General features: G+C 50.7%; 2 protein-coding genes and 1 non-coding gene across 10 annotated transcripts in view; all 3 read right to left on the minus strand.

Annotated features, from left to right (window-relative positions):
* The window catches only part of RANBP3 (RAN binding protein 3), a 54,039-nt gene extending 44,398 nt beyond the window's left edge, over window positions 1–9,641 (minus strand). For all 8 annotated transcript variants that reach the window (XM_054562118.1, XM_054562117.1, XM_054562116.1 and 5 more), the window contains exon 1: window positions 9,568–9,641. In XM_054562118.1, coding sequence (XP_054418093.1) covers window positions 9,568–9,589 — 22 coding nt within the window. In that variant the 5' untranslated portion in view covers window positions 9,590–9,641. The remainder of the gene's footprint in view (window positions 1–9,567) is intronic.
* Window positions 5,671–5,797, minus strand: LOC129061600 (small nucleolar RNA SNORA26). The gene has a single exon (XR_008528202.1). It is a non-coding gene; the product is annotated as a small nucleolar RNA SNORA26 (small nucleolar RNA).
* A 10,479-nt stretch (window positions 9,642–20,120) lies between the features above and the next one.
* Window positions 20,121–20,815, minus strand: part of RFX2 (regulatory factor X2) — an 82,272-nt gene continuing 81,577 nt past the window's right edge. The window contains exon 18 of the mRNA XM_054562041.1: window positions 20,121–20,251. Coding sequence (XP_054418016.1) covers window positions 20,148–20,251 — 104 coding nt within the window. The 3' untranslated portion in view covers window positions 20,121–20,147. The remainder of the gene's footprint in view (window positions 20,252–20,815) is intronic.

Raw genomic sequence — 20,815 nt, forward strand, 5'->3', positions numbered from 1 at the left:
ACTCCAACTGAGCCACCTGTCCAGGGCTAGTTTATATTTTTAGAAGATCCACCCTGGCTGTGATCCTCATGTGATTCTTCCCCTCCTGTATGTTAGAAAAGTTTTGTAATAAAACGTTGGGACAGATCATCCTGGGAGTGGTGAGGAGAACAGATCTCAGGGAGGGAGAGGTTGATGCAACGGGACCAGTGAAGAGGCCTCCAGGAGTCACAGGTGAGAAGTGGCACTGACAATGGTGGCTCAGGCTAGTCTTGTGGCTTTGGAGACAGGGCAGAGAGGGTGGGGCTGAATATTCTGGAGACAGAGCCTGCAGGTCCCTTAGGTGTGGGGACAGAGATAAGTGAAATGAAACTGTGAAGGCACGTCCTGCGATCTCAGTGACAGGTGCCAGTGGCTGAAATATTTCTTGCTCCTCTAAAAAGACTCCACAAGCAGGGTGTCCCCCTCCCCCTCGCAACCCATGGCAACGAAGATGAATAACCCAGACCCTGAACTCTTAGTTCCCTAGCTCTTGCTCAGCGGAGGAAGCCAAACTCTCAAAAACTGTTTTCCTTGCTCCTGCTTGGCTGTTACTGATACAGTGTAGGCATTGAGTCAACAAATTCCTGAGATTCTGTGCAAACCTGGGGTAGTTTAACTTAGTCAACGCATTTTAAACTTACTGCAGAAGGCCTGTCTTCCAAGCATGTGCATGGGGTAACTACTAACATCTCCTGCGATTTCCTATTTTTCTTTGTCAGAGTGAGAGCAAATGTCGTGCCCCACAAGTCAGTTTTCAGGAGAAGTTCCCATTAAGTTGACAGCACCGATCCACTGGAAAGGATGACCGTGAGCTCTTCGGCTCAATGGCTGGAGGCAGGCACGCTGGTGCCGGCCAACTCTCCCTGCTTCAGTCCCCATGAAATGTAACGGCCTGGACCTGGAACACCTCTGAAGGTCCTTTTCAGCTCTGACATTGTCAGGTCCTCACCTTGGACCTGAAAGGTCATAGAAAACACTGTTCCCTCTTACTGACAGCAATATTAGCAGCAATTAACAGCAACAGGAAGTCCACAATGCCTAGATAGCTGCCAAAAGGCCACAATGGAAAAGGAAGGTCAGGAAGGTGAGCTCTAAGCTCTAGTTGGCTACTAATTTATTCCTGGATAGTTTTATTTAATCTTATAATCCAGTAGTTCTCACCAGGGGTGCAGGGGACAATGGGCAATGTCTGGGGACATTTTTGGTTATCGCAATGGGGAGGAGCTGCTAATGGCATGTAGTAAACAGAGACCAGGGATATTGATCAACATCCTATGGTGCACAGGATGTTCCTCCAATCACAAAGAATGATCCAACCCCAAATGTCAACTATGCTAAGGTTCAGAAACCCTGCCTTAATTATTTGGAAAAAAACTGAGTTAGATCCCTAACTCATATTATACACCAGAATAAGTTCCTGATGTGTCAGACAGCACAAACAATCTTGACCCCCAGCATCTGTGAGTGACTCCCCTTCTCTCCCCGCCCCTCAGTCTGTGTACTTAACTATGTGCAGGACTAGGACTTTAGTAACCAGATGATGATACAATGGAGTCTCTGGGGGGAGGGCCTCCATAGACTCCCCAAATGCAGGGAGTCTGAAATGGGGGCAACTCTGTCCCTGAGGGGACATCTGACGCTATTTGGAGACATCTTCCTTGTCATGACTGGAGGCAGGTGGGTGCCACTGGCATCACGCAGGTAGAAGTCAGGGATACTACTAAACATGCTGCGATGCCCAGGACAGCCCCTACTAACCCCAATGTCAATCACGGTGAGGTGGAGAAACACGGCTATAATCCTGAAGGAACTCTTTCTCTACCCACATGTACCACCACATGCCAGGGAGTCTCTCTCATACAACTATCCTCAGATTCGATTAGCACTGTTCCCATTCCACAGACGCAGGGACGGAGGTCAAACAATCTGCCCAAGGTTGTGGGCCAATCGGCGGCAGAGATGCGGCACAAACCAAAGTCAGTCAACCCAGGCACTTCCAGATGTGCCGCAAGTTATCTACTGGAGCCTGCTGGTCAGTCCCAGTTTAAAATTACCCTGGGGCCGGAGAGACCAGAGAAACCCGTGTGACTCTCCGCTTTACACTGGGATCCACACCACATGCCAGGGGTTTTCAAATTTTTTATCACTGGAACCCCTTTCCCCTCCTGTAAATCATTGAGGCCCCCCCCAAAGAACTTTTGTAAATGTGGGCTACAGCTACTGATACTTGCTATATTAGAAATTAAAATTAAGAAAGTGTCAAAATATTAGTTAATGTAACATAATAATAGTCAGTAAAGGTTTACCTAAATAAAAATTTTATGAAAAATAACTACTTTTTGAGACAACTGTACTTGAGCAACAATAAAAAAAGTAATTTTTTGAAAATAAAATAAACTAGTGAAAAAGGGGGCATCTTACACTCTGACAAACCTCTAACCTCTGGCACAGAAGACAACTAGATTCTCTTATCTGCTTCCGCAGTCCATCTGTTGCTATTATAACTTCTCGGAAAAATCCCCACTGTCCATTCACTAGAGAATGTGAGCTCATCGGGCAAATGATGCCTTTGTATTGTTATGAAGATAGTTGGGAACTCGCAGTCCCCTCGAAAAGGTCTTGGGGACTCCGGGGCCTCTGCCCCATCTTGGAAAACCGCTGCCACAAGCTGCGCTCTGAGTACGAGCATCAGAGAACACCGAATCCTGCATTAACTGCCAACAGCCAGAGCTTTCCGCCGAGAGGAAAGAGTAGCCCGGGCGGGAAGAGTGCTACGTCAAAGAAGGGCACAACAGAGCTGGAACCCAAATGCCAGCCCAGGTCGGGCAGGCACCAGAGGAGAAGGAAGTGGGCCAGGCCCCAAACAGCTCGTGTCCAGAAGGTGGTGGTGTCCAGAAGGGCACACAGTCTATCTCAAGGGCAGCAGCTGCTCCTCAGATCTGGCAAGTCACACTGTGCAGGGATGCGGGCCAAAGCTGGTTCCTCTTTTTCAAGAGAAATCAGAAACTTGGGTTATTTTTTCCCCAGAAACCTCAGAATTCTTAAGGGTTGACTCCTAATTAAAAACAAAGAAAAACCTAAGTGGGCCAAATTAAACATGTCTGCTTGCCCCTGAAGCAACTTGCAACTTCTGCTGCGGTTTTCAACTCTGGCTTCATGCCATAAAACATCTGCGGGGCTTTTAAAAACTATATGCGTCCTGGATCTCCTGCAGCAATCGCTGATGGTATGGCCCAGGCACCAGTTTTTATTTTCCTCTGCAACCTCCTCAAACAATAAACAAGCGGGATATGCAATCAGCGTTAAGAGTCACAGCAAGTGCTCTGCAATAGCACTGTGTGCCAACAACCAAACACACTGCGGACATGCAGGGCTTTACTCTGAGGACCTGCGCTGTATAGTTTTATAGTTTGCTACTGAGTAGCAATGTGTAGTCACACTGAACAGGACTCCATGAGCCCACAGGAAGGTTACTGCACACAGGTGGCAAGAACAAATCCCGTTTAAACAAAATGAAGAAACTTGTTACCTGCACTACCACTAGGTCCTGAGTAGATAATGATGCAACTGCAAACCTATTTGCCTCTTAACTGCTTCAAAGTACCATGGAGAGCTACAAAGGCTTGGCCCAGTCTATACCAGGCATCTCTGTCGTCTGCCTTTCTCCTGTACAGGCGATCCCTCCAATGCATCCCACTATTCCCTGAATGGCCCTCTTCTCCGACTCTACCTAGCCTATTCTCTGCCTGAACCCATCTACAGACCAGAATTCAAGTGGTACCTAAAATACCCGCTTTGCCAACCCCAACACTGTCCCTTCTCCAAACTCGGTTCTAACCTCACCAAATTTCTGTCGCCTCCACTCACTCCAACTCCCTTGGACTATACGCATACACCAGACCCTGACTAGCCCTATAACGCCCAATGAAGGTGAGAGGGTAGTGCGACTGCTGGGGTAATTCCATTTTCCAGTTAATTGAGAGGCAAGCTGAAGACATGGGTGAAAAGTTTCAACCTGCAAAACTAAGTTTTTCAGTTTGTACACAGGATCCTGAGCACAACTGACATTTTCTTCAAAGTATATAAAGATTTTGCAGCCTTGGGGTAGCATGACATGCCTCACCACTACCAGGCCCCATCTGCTACAGACATGAGGGGCACTAGAGAGGTGAAAGTACATGCCCTGACCTGAGGACAAGTCTCAGAGTTAACGTTTATCACAACTTCATGAAAAATTTTAAAATAGATATCTATCACTTATCCTAAAAACTAAGTTTAGTGTAGGAGAAGGGGATGATGAGAATCAAGTGAACTGAGGAGTTGAACTGAGCTCTGGCTCATCAGTAAAAATTCAGTTGCAACTCATCCTCTTGGAGTTTAGGTTTTAAGTCAACAAGTAAGATAAAAACCGAGAAAAGCCAAACCATTCTTGAAAACCTTGCAACTGGTCAGGCTAGAGCAGTGGTTCTCAACTAAAGGCAATTGTGCCACCCTGCCAGGGGACACTGGCCAAGGCTGGAGACATTTTTGGTTGTCATAACTGGGGGAGGGTGCTAGTGGCCCATAGTGGATCAAAGCCAGGGAAGCCAATCAACATCTCACAACGCACAAGATGGCCCCAAAGGTCTCTAGCACTGAGGCTGAGGACCCATGAAGAGATGATCATGGAGTGAAAGTCAAGACAGAAAACTTAGGAGGACCAGCTCTCCTGGGCCTCCATCAAAGGCTGACCCATGGCCATCTCATTCAGATTCACCAGCACTATTCAGATTCATTTCTTACCTCTCTCTTTGCTGAGCACTTAAGCTAAATGTCTACAACATGAGTCCACTGTAGTAAAAATAGCTATCATTTACTGTTTACTACTGTGTGCTGAGACAGGTACTAAATAATTCATATGCATTAATTTAGCCAATGCTCCCAGCAACCATGAGGTAGACATGATCATCGTTATTTCCATTTTATTGGAGAGGAAGCTGAGGCTCAAAAGGGTTAAGAATTTCCCTAAAGTGACTCAGAGAGTACAAGACAGAGTCAAAACACAAATCCAATATACAGGGCAAAGACTGTGCCTCACCCCGTTTATTTTTTCCCTAAGATTTTATTTATTTTTAGAGGGGGGAGGGGGAGTCAAAGAGGGAGAGAAACATCAATGTGCAAGAGAAACACTGATCGGTGGCCTCTTGTACGTGCCCGACCAGAGATGGAACCTGCAACCCAGGCCATGTGTCCTGACCATGGGAATTGAACTGGCGATTTCTCACCTTGCAGGACAACACCCAAGCGACTGAGCCACACCAGTCAGGCCTCACCTTCACTTTATACTAGTGGGTCTCAACTGCTGATGTTTCTCCTCACGCCCTCCCCCGGGACATTCTGCAATGTCTGAAGACCTTTTCGGTTGTCACAACCCCCGAGGAAGGATGCAGGGAAAGGTGTGTGCTACTGGCATCTTGTGGGTAGTCAGGGTTGCCACTATGCTGCTGAATATCCTATAAGGTATAGGGCAGCCTCTATCACAAAGAATGGCCTGACCCGAAATGCCAATGGAGCCAAAGTTAAGAACCCTGTATCTCAGGTTTCCATCATGCATATCCACAGGCCAGTAATGATTCAAATGTATATGGTATCTGTTTGTTTGTTTGTTTCAGCTGTGACTCCAGACAAGATTCAAAGAGGAGTTTTACCATCTTTTCTCTGGGTGCTGTGGAGACTTACTTTACCTTTCTGTGTTAGCCATCTAAGACACTGACTGCATCAAATCTTAAAAAGACACAGGAAGGGCAACTTGGAATTTTTTACAGGGTTTTTCTATGGCTTCCTGCACTGGTCTTTGGTCAATGACCCGTGGACCTCAGCAGTTTCTTTAAAAAGTCTGAAACCCATTAGATGTCAGTCGTTCAACCCAGTGGAACCTGGGAATGTAAATTTCCTTTACATTAAAGAGAGCCAGATTTCAGCCTTTGCACCAGACTGGCAGCTGGGAATCCTCCAGTTGTCACTTGCCATGTGCTCTCAATCATTTCATTTCAAGGACAGGGACATACCTGAGCTTAGAACTCAAGCCAAAAACATTGGAGACCAACTCCCCAGACCCAAGGCAGGTCTGGGGTAGGCTCTTGCCCCACAGATGGGGTTGGACCAGAACCCCAACCCACAAATAAGCTGCAGCTGCGTCTGCTGAGCTCCACGAGACTAAGAGGCCAGGGACGCACACGCGCTGCAGAAACTGGTTAGGCATGCACGTTCTCTTTTAATGCTGGGATCTAGAATCCAAGATTTCCTACGGCTCAAGTATACTCTGCTTACTGTCTTCCCATTCTTATCTTTACCAAGATCAAAATGCTGCCATCAAATGTCAGCCTACAATGAAGAATAACTCCAGAGAAAGGATGATTAGAGTTTGGAATGTATCAGTAGTGAAATGCCAGAAGAAAATATCCCAAAACACAAGTGTAAAACTCTCTCTCTCATTCTCTTTCTAGGGGAAAAGCATCCAACTGGACTTTAAAAGTCACAGACTACAGGACTACCAAGAAAGGGCTATTGCAGTTGCTGTCAGCATCCCTGAAGAGATCACCATGGAAACAAGGGCCAAAAAGATACTGTATAAGATATACTACTGGAAATGTTTCTTTGTATACAAGCAGTACTCCTAACCTGTCCAGCTCAAGCCGCTGGTTCTCACCCCTGGCTGCGTATCAGGATCACCAGTGCTGCTTTTTAACTACACAGATGCCCAGGGCCTATCCAATACCTCACAGAATCAGAACAGGGGGTGTGTGGGACTATTTGTGGTTTTAGGAAAGCTCCTCGGGCAATCGTGATGCTCAGCGGGGGTGTCTAGCCTCTGCCCCAGACTCACACAGAGGTGGCAGCAGCCTAGAGAAGAGAGATAAAGGGTGTGAGGATAGACTAGCTTAGGATCCCAGTTTGGAAACACAGAATCCAAGAGGGCATTTGGAGCTTAAATAGCAAGAAGGCAGGCACATGGATGGGGACAGTCCTTAAAGCTTCAAAATGCATAGGCAAAGAAATCTTAGTTTACACAGTGGACAAACCCAGAAATGGAGTTAGAAAACACGTATCAACCAATTAAAGGATGGCAGTGGTATGTGAGGCATAAAAAGCCACTGAGAGTTGATTTTCTGAGGACAAGAATGTCAGAAGTACTGTCAGAGGCAAAGTAGTAGGTGAGTGTGGCATTTATTAAGCAAAAACATTCCATTTCTCTATTTTAAACTTACCCATTCAACTATGTAATTTACAATTGACAGCTGATGTGTCAGGTACATGCTAGAAACGGCATCCGTGAAAAACAGGAACCCACAACTTTCCCCTTATGCTAAAAGATATACCCTACAATGAAGGTCCTCACTGAATTCATTCATTCATTCATTCATTCATTCATTCATCCATTCAGCAAATGTTTCTGGGATATCTACTCCGTGCCAGGCACTGTTCTGGATGTAAGGGCTCCATATTAATGGTGACAGAAAGAAAGCCTGTCCTCATGGAGCTTATATTCTAGTAGAAGAGTAGTTGAACAAACAAGTAAACCTACCATGCCGAATGGTGAGTAGGTGCTGTGGAGTAAAATAAAGCAGAGAAAAGGGGATAGGGAATGCGGATACAATTTAACATAGGGGGCCAGAGGCAGTCTCACTAATAATCTTTGAGTAAAAACCTGAAGGAGGCGAAGGAGGTGGGCCATGGGGACATGTGGGCAAGACTGATTCAGGCAGAGGAACCAGCAGGTCGAAAGGCATAATGGAGGGAGTTTATGGACTATTCAAGGGACACTGAGAAAGCCAGAGTCAGGGAGAGAGAGAGAGTGAGGGGAGAGGAGGATGGGAAGTAGCAGGGGCTCCTATGGCTTCTGGGTTGAACAGTTGTTAGATGGGTAAGGGAAGCCCAAGAGGTAGCAGTGTTGGTGGTAAGTTATTTTCAAGCTAGAACTGACAGGACTTGCTGTGGCATATGAGAGAAAGAGAGGAGTCAAGGTGACTTCAAAGCTTTGGGCCTGATTCAAAGAATGGATTTGCGGTTTACTACCATGGGGGAAAGAGTGTGGGACGGACAGGTTTTTGGGGAAAAGACAGGAATTTTGTTTGATATGCCTATTAGACATCCAAATGGAGATGCTGAACATGAGTCTTAAGATCAGGAAACTGAATGGGCTGAAGGTGTAAGTATATAAAGCATGTCATATTGATTCCCACTTGTCCAATCCCTCTTCTGCCTTTAAGTGGATCTTATGAGTGGAAAGATCAACTCTCACTGGGATCCCTTATCTTACAGAGGAGATGTGGCACAGAATGGCCGAGGTCGCAAGGAGTCCTGAGGCCAGACTTCATTGATTCACATCCCTGCTCCTTACCAGCTGTGTAACCTGCTTTGGACAAATCATTTAACCACTCTCAGTTTTCTCACAAAGAGCATGGGGCTACAGAATCTACCTCATGGAGCTTTTGTATTGCCTGATAACACATGGTGTTCAAGACTTTGAACATTACCTGGTACCATCCCAAATGCTCCACCAGGGTGAGCACTTATTATCATTCATGCATTCATGCAGTTCAGTACGGGAACCTCAGGACACCCTCAGACAGCAGGGAGCACGTTATTGGGAATCGGGGGCAGACAGGGAGACAGCCTGCCTGTAGTTGTGCACCTAAAAAGGAGGGAGCTAAAAATAGGCCTCGGAAGTCCTCAGGCTACAACGATATCAACACTTCGGCTTATGGATTGTTTTCTCTGGGTATTCGAAACTGTAACCTTGTCAAAAACGCTCGGGTGGGATGTCAGCTCTCCACAGAGGAGGGGGATCACAGTCTCTGTCTCCTTCTGTAAATGCAGCAAAAAAAAGGGCCAAAGAGAAGCCAGGACTTTCAGCGGCCCACATCCTGTTGCCAGGCCTAAATGTGGCTAGACGAGGCGCGACTCTCAGGTCGCCCCTAAGGATTTGGGGGAACTGGCGGGAACGGGGGGCCGAGTTTGGGGCGGGTGCGGGGGTGTTGAGAACAGATCGGGCGTATGCCGTCCTCGTAATGGGGCAGGCCCGCGGTGGATGAGAACTCCACAGGACCAGTAGGTTGGTCGGCTGGGCAGCCAGATCAAGGTTCGGGGGAAAAGGCCGGGTCCCCGAGAACGAGGAGACGGGGAGGGTGGGGTGTGCTGGGCCCACCACCAGGCCGGGACGTCTATTTACAACCGAGGCCGAGGAGATGAGGCCGCGCCTCCCACGCCCTTCAGCCCTCGGCCTGGTCGGCAGGCGGAAAGGAGTCTGGGCGGCGGCTCCAGCGGCCTCCCGGGTTCTCTAGCCGGTCGGCGGCAGGGTCGGGGCTGCTGGGAGTGATGGGCCGGGCCAGTGAGCCCGGCCGGAGGGGACGCAATAGGGGGCGGCTGCGGGACTCACTGTGACACTATCCCGGAGCAAAAGGGCCCCCCACACTCCGAGGTGCTGACCTCTCGGGCCTGTGACGCCTGATCCTTCCCCCGCCCGTTCCCTGGCAGCCAGCTGGCCCCCGACGGCGCCTCCCCTACCTTCGTTCGCCAGGTCCGCCATTTTACTTCCTCAAGCCCTCCCACAAGGCCCCGCGCCGGCCGCGGCTCGCCTGCTTTCTGCCAGAAACTCCCGCGCGTGCGCACTTTCCAAGCCGACACTGAGCGTGGCAGACAGGACGCGCCTGCGCGGCGAGTCCGGCGCGGAGTAGAGCTCCGTGTACCTGTCAGGTCCTAGCCAAGCTCTGAGCGCGCGCCTGCGCATTAACCGCCCCCACCGCCTTTTCCCGCCGATCAGGAGGACTTGGACGGGGCCGGGCGCTTGCGCAGTGCCCGACGAGCGTCGCCGGCTAGATGGAACAGACGTCGGTGAGGCGGCCGTGGCAGGCGCTGGGACTTGATGCCCGTGCTCTCCGCGGGATCCCAGCGCGGGGAGAGTGAGCCCATCCACGGCACCGCTATGGCAGCCTTTCTGTGGGTAAACCTCTGGGTCTGCGGGCGGGGGCGGGGAAGGGGTCTATCCACACGCGCAGGTCAGTGGAGAGGGAGGCCTGCTGGGGGGTTTGGGGCTCCCTGTCACCTCAACCTTCAGTTTCCCTTTCGAAGGGTCAAGTACAGTGGACATGCGTTTTCTTAAGGCCACATGTCAAGGTGGCGGAGTGGTTGGGGGGAAGCAGAGGTCAGAGTAGGTTCAACATCACTGTCCAAAGAGGGGATGTCAGTGAGGGAGGGACACAGGTGTTAGCGGGGGGGGGGGCGGGGGGGGCGGGGAACCCAGCGCCAGGGACTTGACCTCTCTGAGCCAACAGAACAGGAGCTCCAGGATGGCTGCAGGCCGAAGCCCCACGCCGAGCCGTGCCCTGCACTGATCGGCCCCACGGGCGCTCGTGAGAACGTTGGACACCCGGTACTTGTCTACTCGCCCGCTGTGAGTCTCTCGGAACCCCCCGTGGGCTCCGCCTCACCGTGCGAGCCCAGTCCAGCTCGGCTGTCACCACCCAAGCGAGACCATGCCTGTGCCTTCCAGAAGACTAGAGAGCCCCTTCTTTCTCCGCTCCTTCCTTTCATTCTTCCAGAGCACGGAGGAAGCTTTTCAAAATAGAAACTGCATCAAGGGCACGTCTTTCCTTAATGCTTCCAAAGGGCTTTCTGCTGAACGTGGAATCGATTTTCAGCCTCTTCTTCAGGTTTCCACAGCCCCCCGGCTCACGCAGTTCAGCCACAGGGGCCTTTCCATCCCCCAGCGCGTCAGACTCCTTCCAGCCTCAGGACCTCGGCCTTTGTTGATCCCTCTTCTTGGGACGTTGTGTCCTATGTCTCATCTAGGTTCGAGTCCCACGTTCACCTCTTCTCCAGAGTAAGCTAAACCAGAAGGTTCTCTAGCTCATGGGCCACACCTGCCTTGTGAGCTAAGAATCATTTCACATTTTTAACAGATGGGAAAAAAAATCAAAAGAAGAGTATCTTAGGGCATGTGACAATTGTATGAAATTTAAATTACAGTGTCCATAAATGTAGTAGTATTTGAAAACAGCCACACTTACTCATTTACATTTTGTCAATGGCTGCTTTCCAGCTGCAACACAGAGCCGAGTCCTTTTAACAGATACTGTCTGGCTAATAAAACTTAAAACATTTGCTATTTAGGTCTTTATAGAAATCAGTCAACCTCTAATTTAGGACATGTGTATCTACGTCCTATATGTATCTGTTCAGCCGGCTGGGTGCGGTAAATGTTTAACAACTGCTTCTCTGGGGGAGAATGTTAGTAGGTACGATGTGTGTGTTTCTGTGTGTGTATGTCTATGTACATATAATTTATTATAAATTTTCCTATTAAATATTGAAGACAATAAAACAATTGAACCCTTGTTTGTAGTGCTGGTTTTCTTGGTATAAATACTTGCTGCTTTCAGGCTAGTGGTGTGAATGTCGCTAACCCTAACGTTGGGAAGAAATGCATAGTAGTATACTCGATTTTTTTCTAGAGCTTGCTACCTTCTCAGTGGTCCCCAAACCAGCAGCATCCACATCACCTGGAAGCTTGTTAGAAATACAGAACCCTGAATAAGAATCTGCATTTTTAACAAGCTACCCAGGGGCTTCCTATGCATATTAGATCTTGAGACTCACTGTTCAGAAACTTCTAAATGGAACTTTTATGTATTAATGGAGGGGGAGGGTACTTTTAATACTGTTTTTCCAACTTTATTTAGTAGACACTTGGGTTCTGCTACCTTAGATTTTGCCACCGAGCCCGAGGAGGGCCATCAAGGCCGTGTACCAGGTCTGCAGCAGTGTGTGGACTTAGGTTTTCTCATTGCTAGCTTGTTGGTTTCATTATAGTCATTACATTTCATTACATGTAACCCCTTCTTGGCCTTTGCGGTATCTCTGAACCCTCTGACCTTTAATGAATAAATACTTTTCTTTCTCTGCCTTTTTATTTGTTTCAAGTCACATTAGATAGATACTCTGTGTCACCATTTAAAATAGAAAACTACAAGCCATGAATAGGAGGTAATTGTAGAAATAAACAGGAAAACAAAATAAGGCCTTAAAATCCTGGGTGGCGACCATTGCCTGCCAAGGTACCGAGCCCCAAGCCTGCTTTTTCTTTGGCATAAAGGGAGATTAGCAAAGTATTAAGGGTGGATTAAAGGCATATTATCACTCAGCTGAACTTTCTCTCTGACATGATGAGAAGGCGTGAAAGATAATTGAAAATGGGACAACTATAATCCATGTGATTTGGTGTCATTTAATGCCATGTCTACATGTCTCTTAAAGTCATTTCATATACCACATTCATCCCGCACTTTGGGAAACTCCCAGAAACATGTCATCACTTGGTAAATACAATGCAGCTGTGGATTTTCAAGGCCCATTGAAAGATGCTAAACCCATCAGCCTGACAGGCCAACTGAATTTCCACTGGTTTCACAATTTTCGTTACTTTCACTGGCTGCCAACACCGTGCCCTTAAGGCTTTCCTTTGTTTATCTGGTCACCTTTAACAAATTAACTTAGTCAATATTTATTTATTAAATATTCATCACCTACTGTGGTTTAAAATATGGCCCCACACTCTTTGACCCTCTTCTTGTCAAGAGATGGGGCCTCAGTTCCCTTCCCTTTAATGGGTGGGCTTGTTACTGGTCCATCAATATACGAGAAATGACACTATGTAACTTATAAGGCTAGGTCATAACAGGCAGAGGATGCAGCCTGCCTGCTTCGCTGGAACACTTGCTCTTAAAGCCTGTAGCCATCATGGAAGCAGCCCAGCTGCCCTGGGGCTGCCGTGCTGTAGGGAAGCTGAAACAGATCACAAACCCTCTGACGGAGAACTGCCATCCTAGCCCTTGCCGTCCCTCACCTACAGAAACCATAAAAGGAAAGTTAAGTGATGGTTGCTGTTATGAGCCACTAAATTTGGAGGATATTTGTTACATAGCAATATAGCCACCAAACCTACTATGCATCAGGCACTGCTTTACATGTCAGGGTCCAGGATGAACAAGACAGACCCTGCCTTCCCGCAGCTTTGCATTCTTCTGTGGGGAGACTGACAATAGGCCGGGAAGCAAAATAACTTGAGATAGTGACTAGTGTTACAAAGTAAATGAAACAGTGTATTGTGACAGAGTAACAGAAAGGGGATACTTTATTTTTTTAATATTAATTATTTATTTTTTAGAGGGGAAGGGGGAGAGAAAGAGGGAGAGAAACATTGATAGGAGAGAGAAACAACTTTCAGTTCCTCTTGCATGCCTCCAGCCAGGGACCTGACCCGCAACCCAGTCATGTGCCCTGACCAGGAATTGTACCCATGAACTTTTTGGTTTGTGGGATGAGACTCCAACCAACTGAGCCACATCAGTTAGGACACAAAGGGTATACTTTAGATTAGCTGGTCATGGAAGTCCCCACTGAGGGGGTGACCTTTTAGATCAGCGGGAGCAGCATTCTAGACAGAACATTGAATGCAAAGGTCCTGAGGCAGGAACCAGGCCGGTGAGCTGGAGGAGCTCAGTGTGGACAGGGCAGAGTGAGATGAGGTCAGGCCGGGGGCGGGGGCGGGGGCAGGGGCAGGGCGGGGGGGGGGGGGGCAAGGCCTTGTAAGCCACAGCGAGGAGTTTGGAGTTTTTTTAATACAAGGGTTGGAAGTGGGAAATGGAGGGATCCAAAATATTTACCTTAAATTGCGGATCGGCATCTTTGCTGCCTGCTTCCTCCTTGGCTTACCAGGAGACGGGCCCAAGGTCCCCCTGAGCCCAGGCTGAGCTCTGAAATCTGTGAACCTCCCTACCCACAGCCAAGACGGAGAACAGTCTCCACAGCTGGGCTCCAGGCAGAAGGGCCTCCACAGCCGTAATTCAGTGCTCGTTTCCCCATCGTGGGCAGGGAGCAGGCACATGAAGCAGTCTGCCTCGTGCCCGGCCCCACACTGAGGCCCAGGACCCAGAGATGAACCAGCTGCAGTTCCTTCAGGGAGCTGAGTCAGCTGGGGTCATCCTGGTTGCCTCCCCCGCTCAGCACTGTTCTGGGTTTTCCCTCAGTCCAGTGCTGAGTTCCTGACAGCAGGGTATCCCCTGCGGCTGACACAGACGCTGAGAGGGGCCCCTGACTCAAGCTGGGTGCTCCAGCTTCCCTCCGGTAGTCCGTAGCAGTCAAATATGGTACGGAAACACTCACTTTACTCTCTAATATTTAAAATTATTTAACTTTCAAATTAAATTCATATTTACCAAGAAGTTGCCAAAATAGTACCAAGGCATCCCATGTAGCTTTCACCCAGCTTCCCAGTATTCACATCTTACGGTGTGTGAGCAGGGCAGTGATCAAGCCCAGGAAATGGACAGGAAGTACAGACCTCAGTCAAATTTCATCCATTTATCACTAACGTTTTTTCCTTGTGCCGGGATCCAGGCCAATATCCCTCCGTGCTTTTAGATGTCGTTTCTCTGTAGTTTCTTTCAGTAGGGATCAATTCCTGTCTTATTTTTCCTTGACTGTGACAGTGATGTTGAGTACTGCCAATTATTTCGTAGAATGTTCTTAATTTGGGATTTGTGTGGTGTTTCCTTTTGGTTAAAGTCAGATGATGCACTTTGGGCGGCGATAACGGGGGCGCGATGTTGAGTTCTTAAGACGCCCTATGAGGCCTGGGACGTCAGATCTGTGACATTACTGATAACTTAGGTCACTTGGTTTAGATGGTGTCTGCCAGGTTGCCACTTTTCCCTTTGTAATTATTGAATATCTAGCAGAGAGAAAGGCGACTAGGGAGTACTTGAGGAAGAGAAGACAGTGTTGCAATTTACTATACAAAACAGCCGCGGAAATAGGCAAAATCCGAGCTCGCGGGGTCCGCGGGCCAAAAGGAAGAGGTCGTGTCACACAGTGACCACTGGGGGGCGGTAGAAGATTGGGACGAATTCAAAACGGCCCCAGGAAAAAAGGCGATTCATTCCTTCTAAGTAACTAAACTTGCGGGAACTCAAAGGCTCTGCGTCCGCTGGGGTCTGGCATCTCCTGGGACCCAAGTCAGTGGGCGCCGGCTGCACCAGCAGAGGCGGAGCGCGTCTCGGTCGCGCCGCGCCGGACCGCTCGGAGGAGGACGCTCCGAGCAGTACGCATGCGCCTCCTCTAAGACAGCTTCCCGAGGGGACTTGAGGGGTCCGAGAATCCCTTCCGACCCTGTCTGCAAAACTCATGGGTACTGAGGGTGCCTCGGTTTGGAGACTGGTTGCAAATCCCCAAAACCACCTCTGGCAAATGTGAGCAAAAGGGGGATTTGCTTGAAATTTAAGAGGATGCTGGTAAGATCAAAAAGAAAAGAGAAGAAACTGGACCGTCCCAGCGGGTCCCTGGCGGGGAACCGTTTAGCAGTGTCGGCGGCCACCTCCCGAGGATTCCCAAACCTCAGTTGCTTTCAGTCTTAGTCATTCAGCTCTCGGAGGAGAAAGTGCTGCGGGATGGGCCGAGCACCGCGGGGCACGTGTTAACAACCCCCGTCCTGCCTGCGACGTCGCCTTTACCCGGTTCGCACCTCCACCAGATGTTGACTGAGGGGGTGCCCCCAGGTGCCCGGCTACTGATGAGATGCCATGTGAGCTGTCCCGATGCCCGTGGAGGCACCCAGGGGGAAGCTGTCCGTTGGAGGGCTCAGTCATGGGCCACCACCCCGGAATGAAGCCCCAAGGCCTCGCCAGATCTAGGAAGCCTTCCCTGTCTCCCCCCAGTCGCCCGTCCTGCCCCATCACTCACCCTGCGCCCATAGCAGCGGCCTCCTTGTCGCTCCCCACACACGACAATGCCTGGGACGGTGTCCTTCAGTGCGTGAGAGAGTGAGTGCCACATAGAGATGGTGTCTAAAGCCGTGGGAGAACGGCGGTCCCAAAGGACGGTGGAATGGATGCTGGAGAGCCACACCCACAGTGGCCCATCTGAGAGCATTCTAGAAGGATTCTCAAAATAGGGTGAGAACTGCCCTCTGGTATTGTGCCTTTTGATACATATGAATATTCCATACAATACAGCCCAATACCATACATACATGTATGATACCTGCATTGATATTTACTAAAATTAAAATTTTTCAAAGCCATGTTTATCTTTATTACATAGACACTCCTGATCTTCTCTATTTCTATCCTGGTCCATTTGAAAAGAAACTAAGCTGGTCCGAAGCCACCAGCATGATCTCCTGACCCACTTGGCCTGCTGTTGGGCACAGAGCTCCTGCGGGCCTCTCAGCCCCCTGCTCCACCCCAGGCTACGCTTCGTCCAGCCCCCACAGCCCCCACTGGCAGACCTTAGCATGTCCCCAGATGACGCCCTTGCTTCCAGTTTCTTCGTGTGTAACCCACCCTGCCAGGATCAGTCCAGCTTTGATAAAAAAAATTTCGATGATGGCCTCCTTTCCACCTTTTAAACATTTTTTAAAAAAAGGTTTTACTTACTTTTAGAGAGAGGGGAAGGGAGGGAGAAAGAGAGGGAGAGAAACGCTGATGTGTGAGAGAAGCATTGATCAGTTGCCTCTTGCATGCCCCCAGCCAGGGACCTGAACCACAACCCAGGCATGTGCCCTGACAGGGAATCAAACCAGTGACCTTTCGGTTTGCAGGACGACATCCAACCCATTGAGCCACACCAGGCGGGGCTCCTTTCTCTTTACTTTGTCCACCCCTCATCGTTCCTCCACATTTCCTCTCCTCTTTGCCCCTATCTTCTCATGACCACCAGGAGTAGTACCTTCCCCCAGAAACCTTCCCCTTTCCTTAATTCACTCATTCACTAAATGTTTGCTGGGCAGATCGTCTTGAGCAAGGCAGACAAAAGCTAACACCTGCGGATGAGGAACGTGTGGACACCTTGTATCTTGTTTGAGTTCTTGCTACCAGTTCTTGGAGGAAGGAATATCTATGGGTCCCCTTGCACCACACCCCCAACTGTGGCTTATTGAATTCTGACTGGGGGCTCTTAGGGCTGTAATGACCACCAGGGACCCAGGCTTCTTCTGTCTCATTTTGCCATCTTTATTATGGAACATCCACCTCAGAATCTAAGATGGATGTTGGGGCTCCAGCCATCACGTCTGCATTCCAGCCAGCAGCTTCCATTTTCCCATGTGTGCAATGGGCGTAACACCTACTTTGGAAGATCGTCGAAAAGGAGAGGTCAGACCAAAGTGCCCATCGTGGAGCTTCTGTGATTAGGCAGACGCTCCCAGAGTCTCTTGGTAGGACTGGGTTCCCTGTGTTGTGCGGTGCCTGCTCCCCAGAGCCCTACCCAGGGGCCCTCGGAGGGACTTGACAGCCTGTGGGCCTTCAACAGGTTCCCCTACTCATCTCCTCGGCTCCTGGGGCAGTAAGCATGCGGGCATCGCCCGGGCTCACTCCCTCGCCAGCTACTCAGGCCCAGCAGCCAGGGCCTGGCACTCCTCCTCCAGGGCCCCTGCCACCCCAGGAAAGGGCTGGCCCTCTGCGGGGAAGACCGGGGGGCTGCGGTTTGGCGCGCGGGCTGGCACTGCTCAGGGGCTGAATTTGTGAACCACAAGCGGGCAGGGGTGAGTCGGGGTTCTGAGAGCCTGGCAGGGAGTCAGCCTAGAGTCGGGGCCCGGAGCTGGGGTGGTTCCCCAGGATCAGCCACAGACTTTATGGGGCCCAGTGCAAAATGAAAATGCAGATCCTTTGTCCAAAGATTTAAGAATTTCAAGATAGTGAGAGCAAAGCGTTAAGGAACGCACAGACCCTGGAGTCCCAGCCCAGGGAGGTGATGGATGATTTTAGTGTCATCTGGGGGTCCAGGGCCTCTTCCTGGGATGGAGCTGCCTGGTCTGGGGCCCGAGGCTGAGCATCCCTGCAGGGGTGTGGGACACTGGCTTGGCAGTGAGAAGTCACTTTTAGGGGAGGCTGACTGGGAATGGTGTCACTTTCCTCCGCAGGGTTTCTTCAAAGTCCTGTGATACCCTGTGTCACAGTCCCCTGGGAAGGGGTTGTCACAATGTGGATTCCCAGCTCCCACCCCAACCCCAAGAGGCAGGCTTTCTGGGGCCGAGGCCCAGGGATTGGTGACTTTGGGACAAGCTCTAGCATTTGTTCTGAGAGGATTCTGGACATTGGTCCCCACTGCTCTACAGAGTGAACCTGGAAAATAACTGGTAGGCTGCTTCAGTGGCTGGAGTGTGGATTTATTCTGTAATATCTGAATGAACTTAGTCTATTTACAAATGGCCTCAACCATCCTGGGCTGAGAATTGTTTCTTGCCGTCTTTGGCCCTGGGCTAGACTTGCTAAGTGAAGCTTGAAGACCATGCTCCGTGTCTCCATTGCTCCCCAGAGCTGGGAGGAAAGTCAGGGGCGGGGGGTGCTGCCACCACGCAGGCCAGGGCAGGGGGACAGGCGGGAGGGTGGGCCTATCCCCCAGGACCACTGGTGGTGGGGCGTGGGGGCAGTCGGCATGTGGATTGTGACCCCCAAATGGGTATGCGTAACGTGTCTACTGCAATGAGAAATGAGAATGGGCTCGGAAGGCTTGTGCCTTTACTGTCATTTGTAGTCCTCCTTGTGGAATCCTGCAAAGGACAAGACAGAGCCTCAGGCAGAACCCAGCTGGCTCTGGGGCAGGCAATGACGGTTCATGAACTGCGAGCTTCAGGGCCTTCCAGCAGAAGAAGTGTATATTTAAAGATGTTCTGTCTGTTTTCATCTAAGCCTGGAACTCTAAGACCAAACAAACATTGTGGTCATCACGGACTTCGGGTTTCTCGAATCAGCACGTATCCTTCCGGCTGCCCCAACCCCTGACTCTGCATACCTGGCAAGGGCTGAGGTGGGCCAAGAGCTCCTGCTTGATATGAATGAGAAAAAATTAGGGAGATCAAATATACTGCAATACACACAAGAAACGTTCTAATAACGACTGGAGCACAAAACTATTGGTATAAACATATTTCCAAAAAGAGAAACTATTGCATTGCATTAGATGGCGCTTCCTAGACTAGAGGTTTGTCTTTCTTCTTTGCAGTTCCTTTTGGGACAAACTCTCGCACGGAGCTGACCAAGTGCAATGTGTCACAATGGACACAGACCGGGAGTTTAAAGTTCAGGGCTGTGCAAGTCCCTGGGATCTGTTTGTTCCCAGAGAAGATTTCAACTTTGAACAGTTCAAGATGGGACCTGCCTGGGATCACTGTGCTCCAATATTGCCACTTCCAGAGCAGGCCTTCTAGAAGAATCTGTGGAACAGGCTGCAGGCCTGGCTATTTGTGTAGACTTGGCGGGATGGTGGCCCTCTGAAGGCACCGCTGGAACACTGACCGCCCTGGCCCTCTCGGAACACATGCATCCCAGACTCAGTGGCTTGGCTGTGTTGGCTGTGACCTTGGGCAGAACCACAGTCCTTCCCATTGCTGGTAACACTTCTGGTGTTAACTGTCGAAGATTCAGCAGGCCTAGCTATGTGACTTGTTCCTTGAGCCATGTGGAGCGGTGGGCTGCCCACCATCCAGGGACATGCTGTGGGGTCCTTTGGCATCTCGAGTGGGGGACTCTACAGGGAGGCTTCCCTGTCTCAGGACAGGACAGGAGGCCGAGGACAGCCTGCCCACGAGACACCACGGGACGTGGTGCAGAGACGGTCCCTTCCCACCACAGCGGCACCAGGGCAGGGTCTCTGCGGAAGAGGACAGCTTGGGACTGCCCAACAGCTGCGAGACACCCTTCCTTCCTGGGATCTGCCTGAGTTTTAAAAATCACGGAGAAAACTGGACCAAGCTGAAGGGAGAAGCCCGGCGTGGAGGTGCCGACCCGCCTAGCACGGCCCGTCCAGCAATCGGCAGGGCGTGTGGAAGCCCAAAGGTCACAGCCCGGCGGACAGGAGGACTAAGACGGGCTGGAGCAAAAGAAGATCCGGGTGGCCCAGGGGAGCCACGCAGGTTCTCAGAGTGGGGCATGACCTTTGGCTGTGGCGAACCACGTTTTTTCTTCGGGAGGAAGAGCGTGTCCTTGCCCGGGGACCCTGTGAGTCAGGTCAGGGTCACTTCACGTAAGAGGCACGGCTGCGGTGCGGCGAGGAGGCCGGGGAACCTGAGGGAGGGCCTCGGGGCTGGGCCCCTACAGAGAGTGGTTCGGGTCGCTGCGCTCCCGTTTCACCAGGGGCTCACCCAGGCTGCGGGCGTCTGTGTCGGCCTCGCTGCTCCGGTCTTCACTGATGTCATCTGCGGGGTGGGTGTTGGGGACAAGGGTTGATGGGGGGGCCATGGGAGGAAGAGAGGGAGAGAAGCACATCCTCAGAGAGGTGCCCAGACATGAACAGGCCTCAGCTCTGGTCTGGGTCAACCTGGCACTTCCTGGCCTTCTTAGCCGTGACCGCCCTTGACCAGTGCTCATTTGCCCAGTGCGCATTCCTGGCAGGTTTTCCCTTGGCACTTGGTCCTCCTGCCTGTGGAGGCAGGGGATACACCAGAGGTGGAGGTTTGTGCCCCGCTCCCCCTTCAGATTGCCCCTCCACCTCTCTCCTGGCTGTGGCCCTGCTCCTTGCGGCCTGGTGCGGGGGCGGGGGGGGGGTGCCCAGGGATCAGGATTAAGTGTTGCCCCAAAGTGCCGCACGTGAGCAGGAGGGAGCAGGGCTGCTCCTCTGAGCGCCCGCTGGGCCAGGCCTTCGGAGGCAGCGCCGGGCGTGCACTGCTGCCGGGCATCTCCGCTGCCTGGACGCTGGCAGCCCTTGAGGCCCTGAGCCCGCCCCAGGAGCTGCCCCGAGTTGTACCGGGCCGGGGGCAGGA

The sequence above is a fragment of the Pteronotus mesoamericanus genome, unplaced genomic scaffold (genome assembly GCF_021234165.1).
Source record: "Pteronotus mesoamericanus isolate MK-2021 breed Mesoamerican mustached bat unplaced genomic scaffold, CSHL_Meso_final scaffold_636, whole genome shotgun sequence".
Taxonomy (NCBI): Eukaryota; Metazoa; Chordata; class Mammalia; order Chiroptera; family Mormoopidae; genus Pteronotus; species Pteronotus mesoamericanus.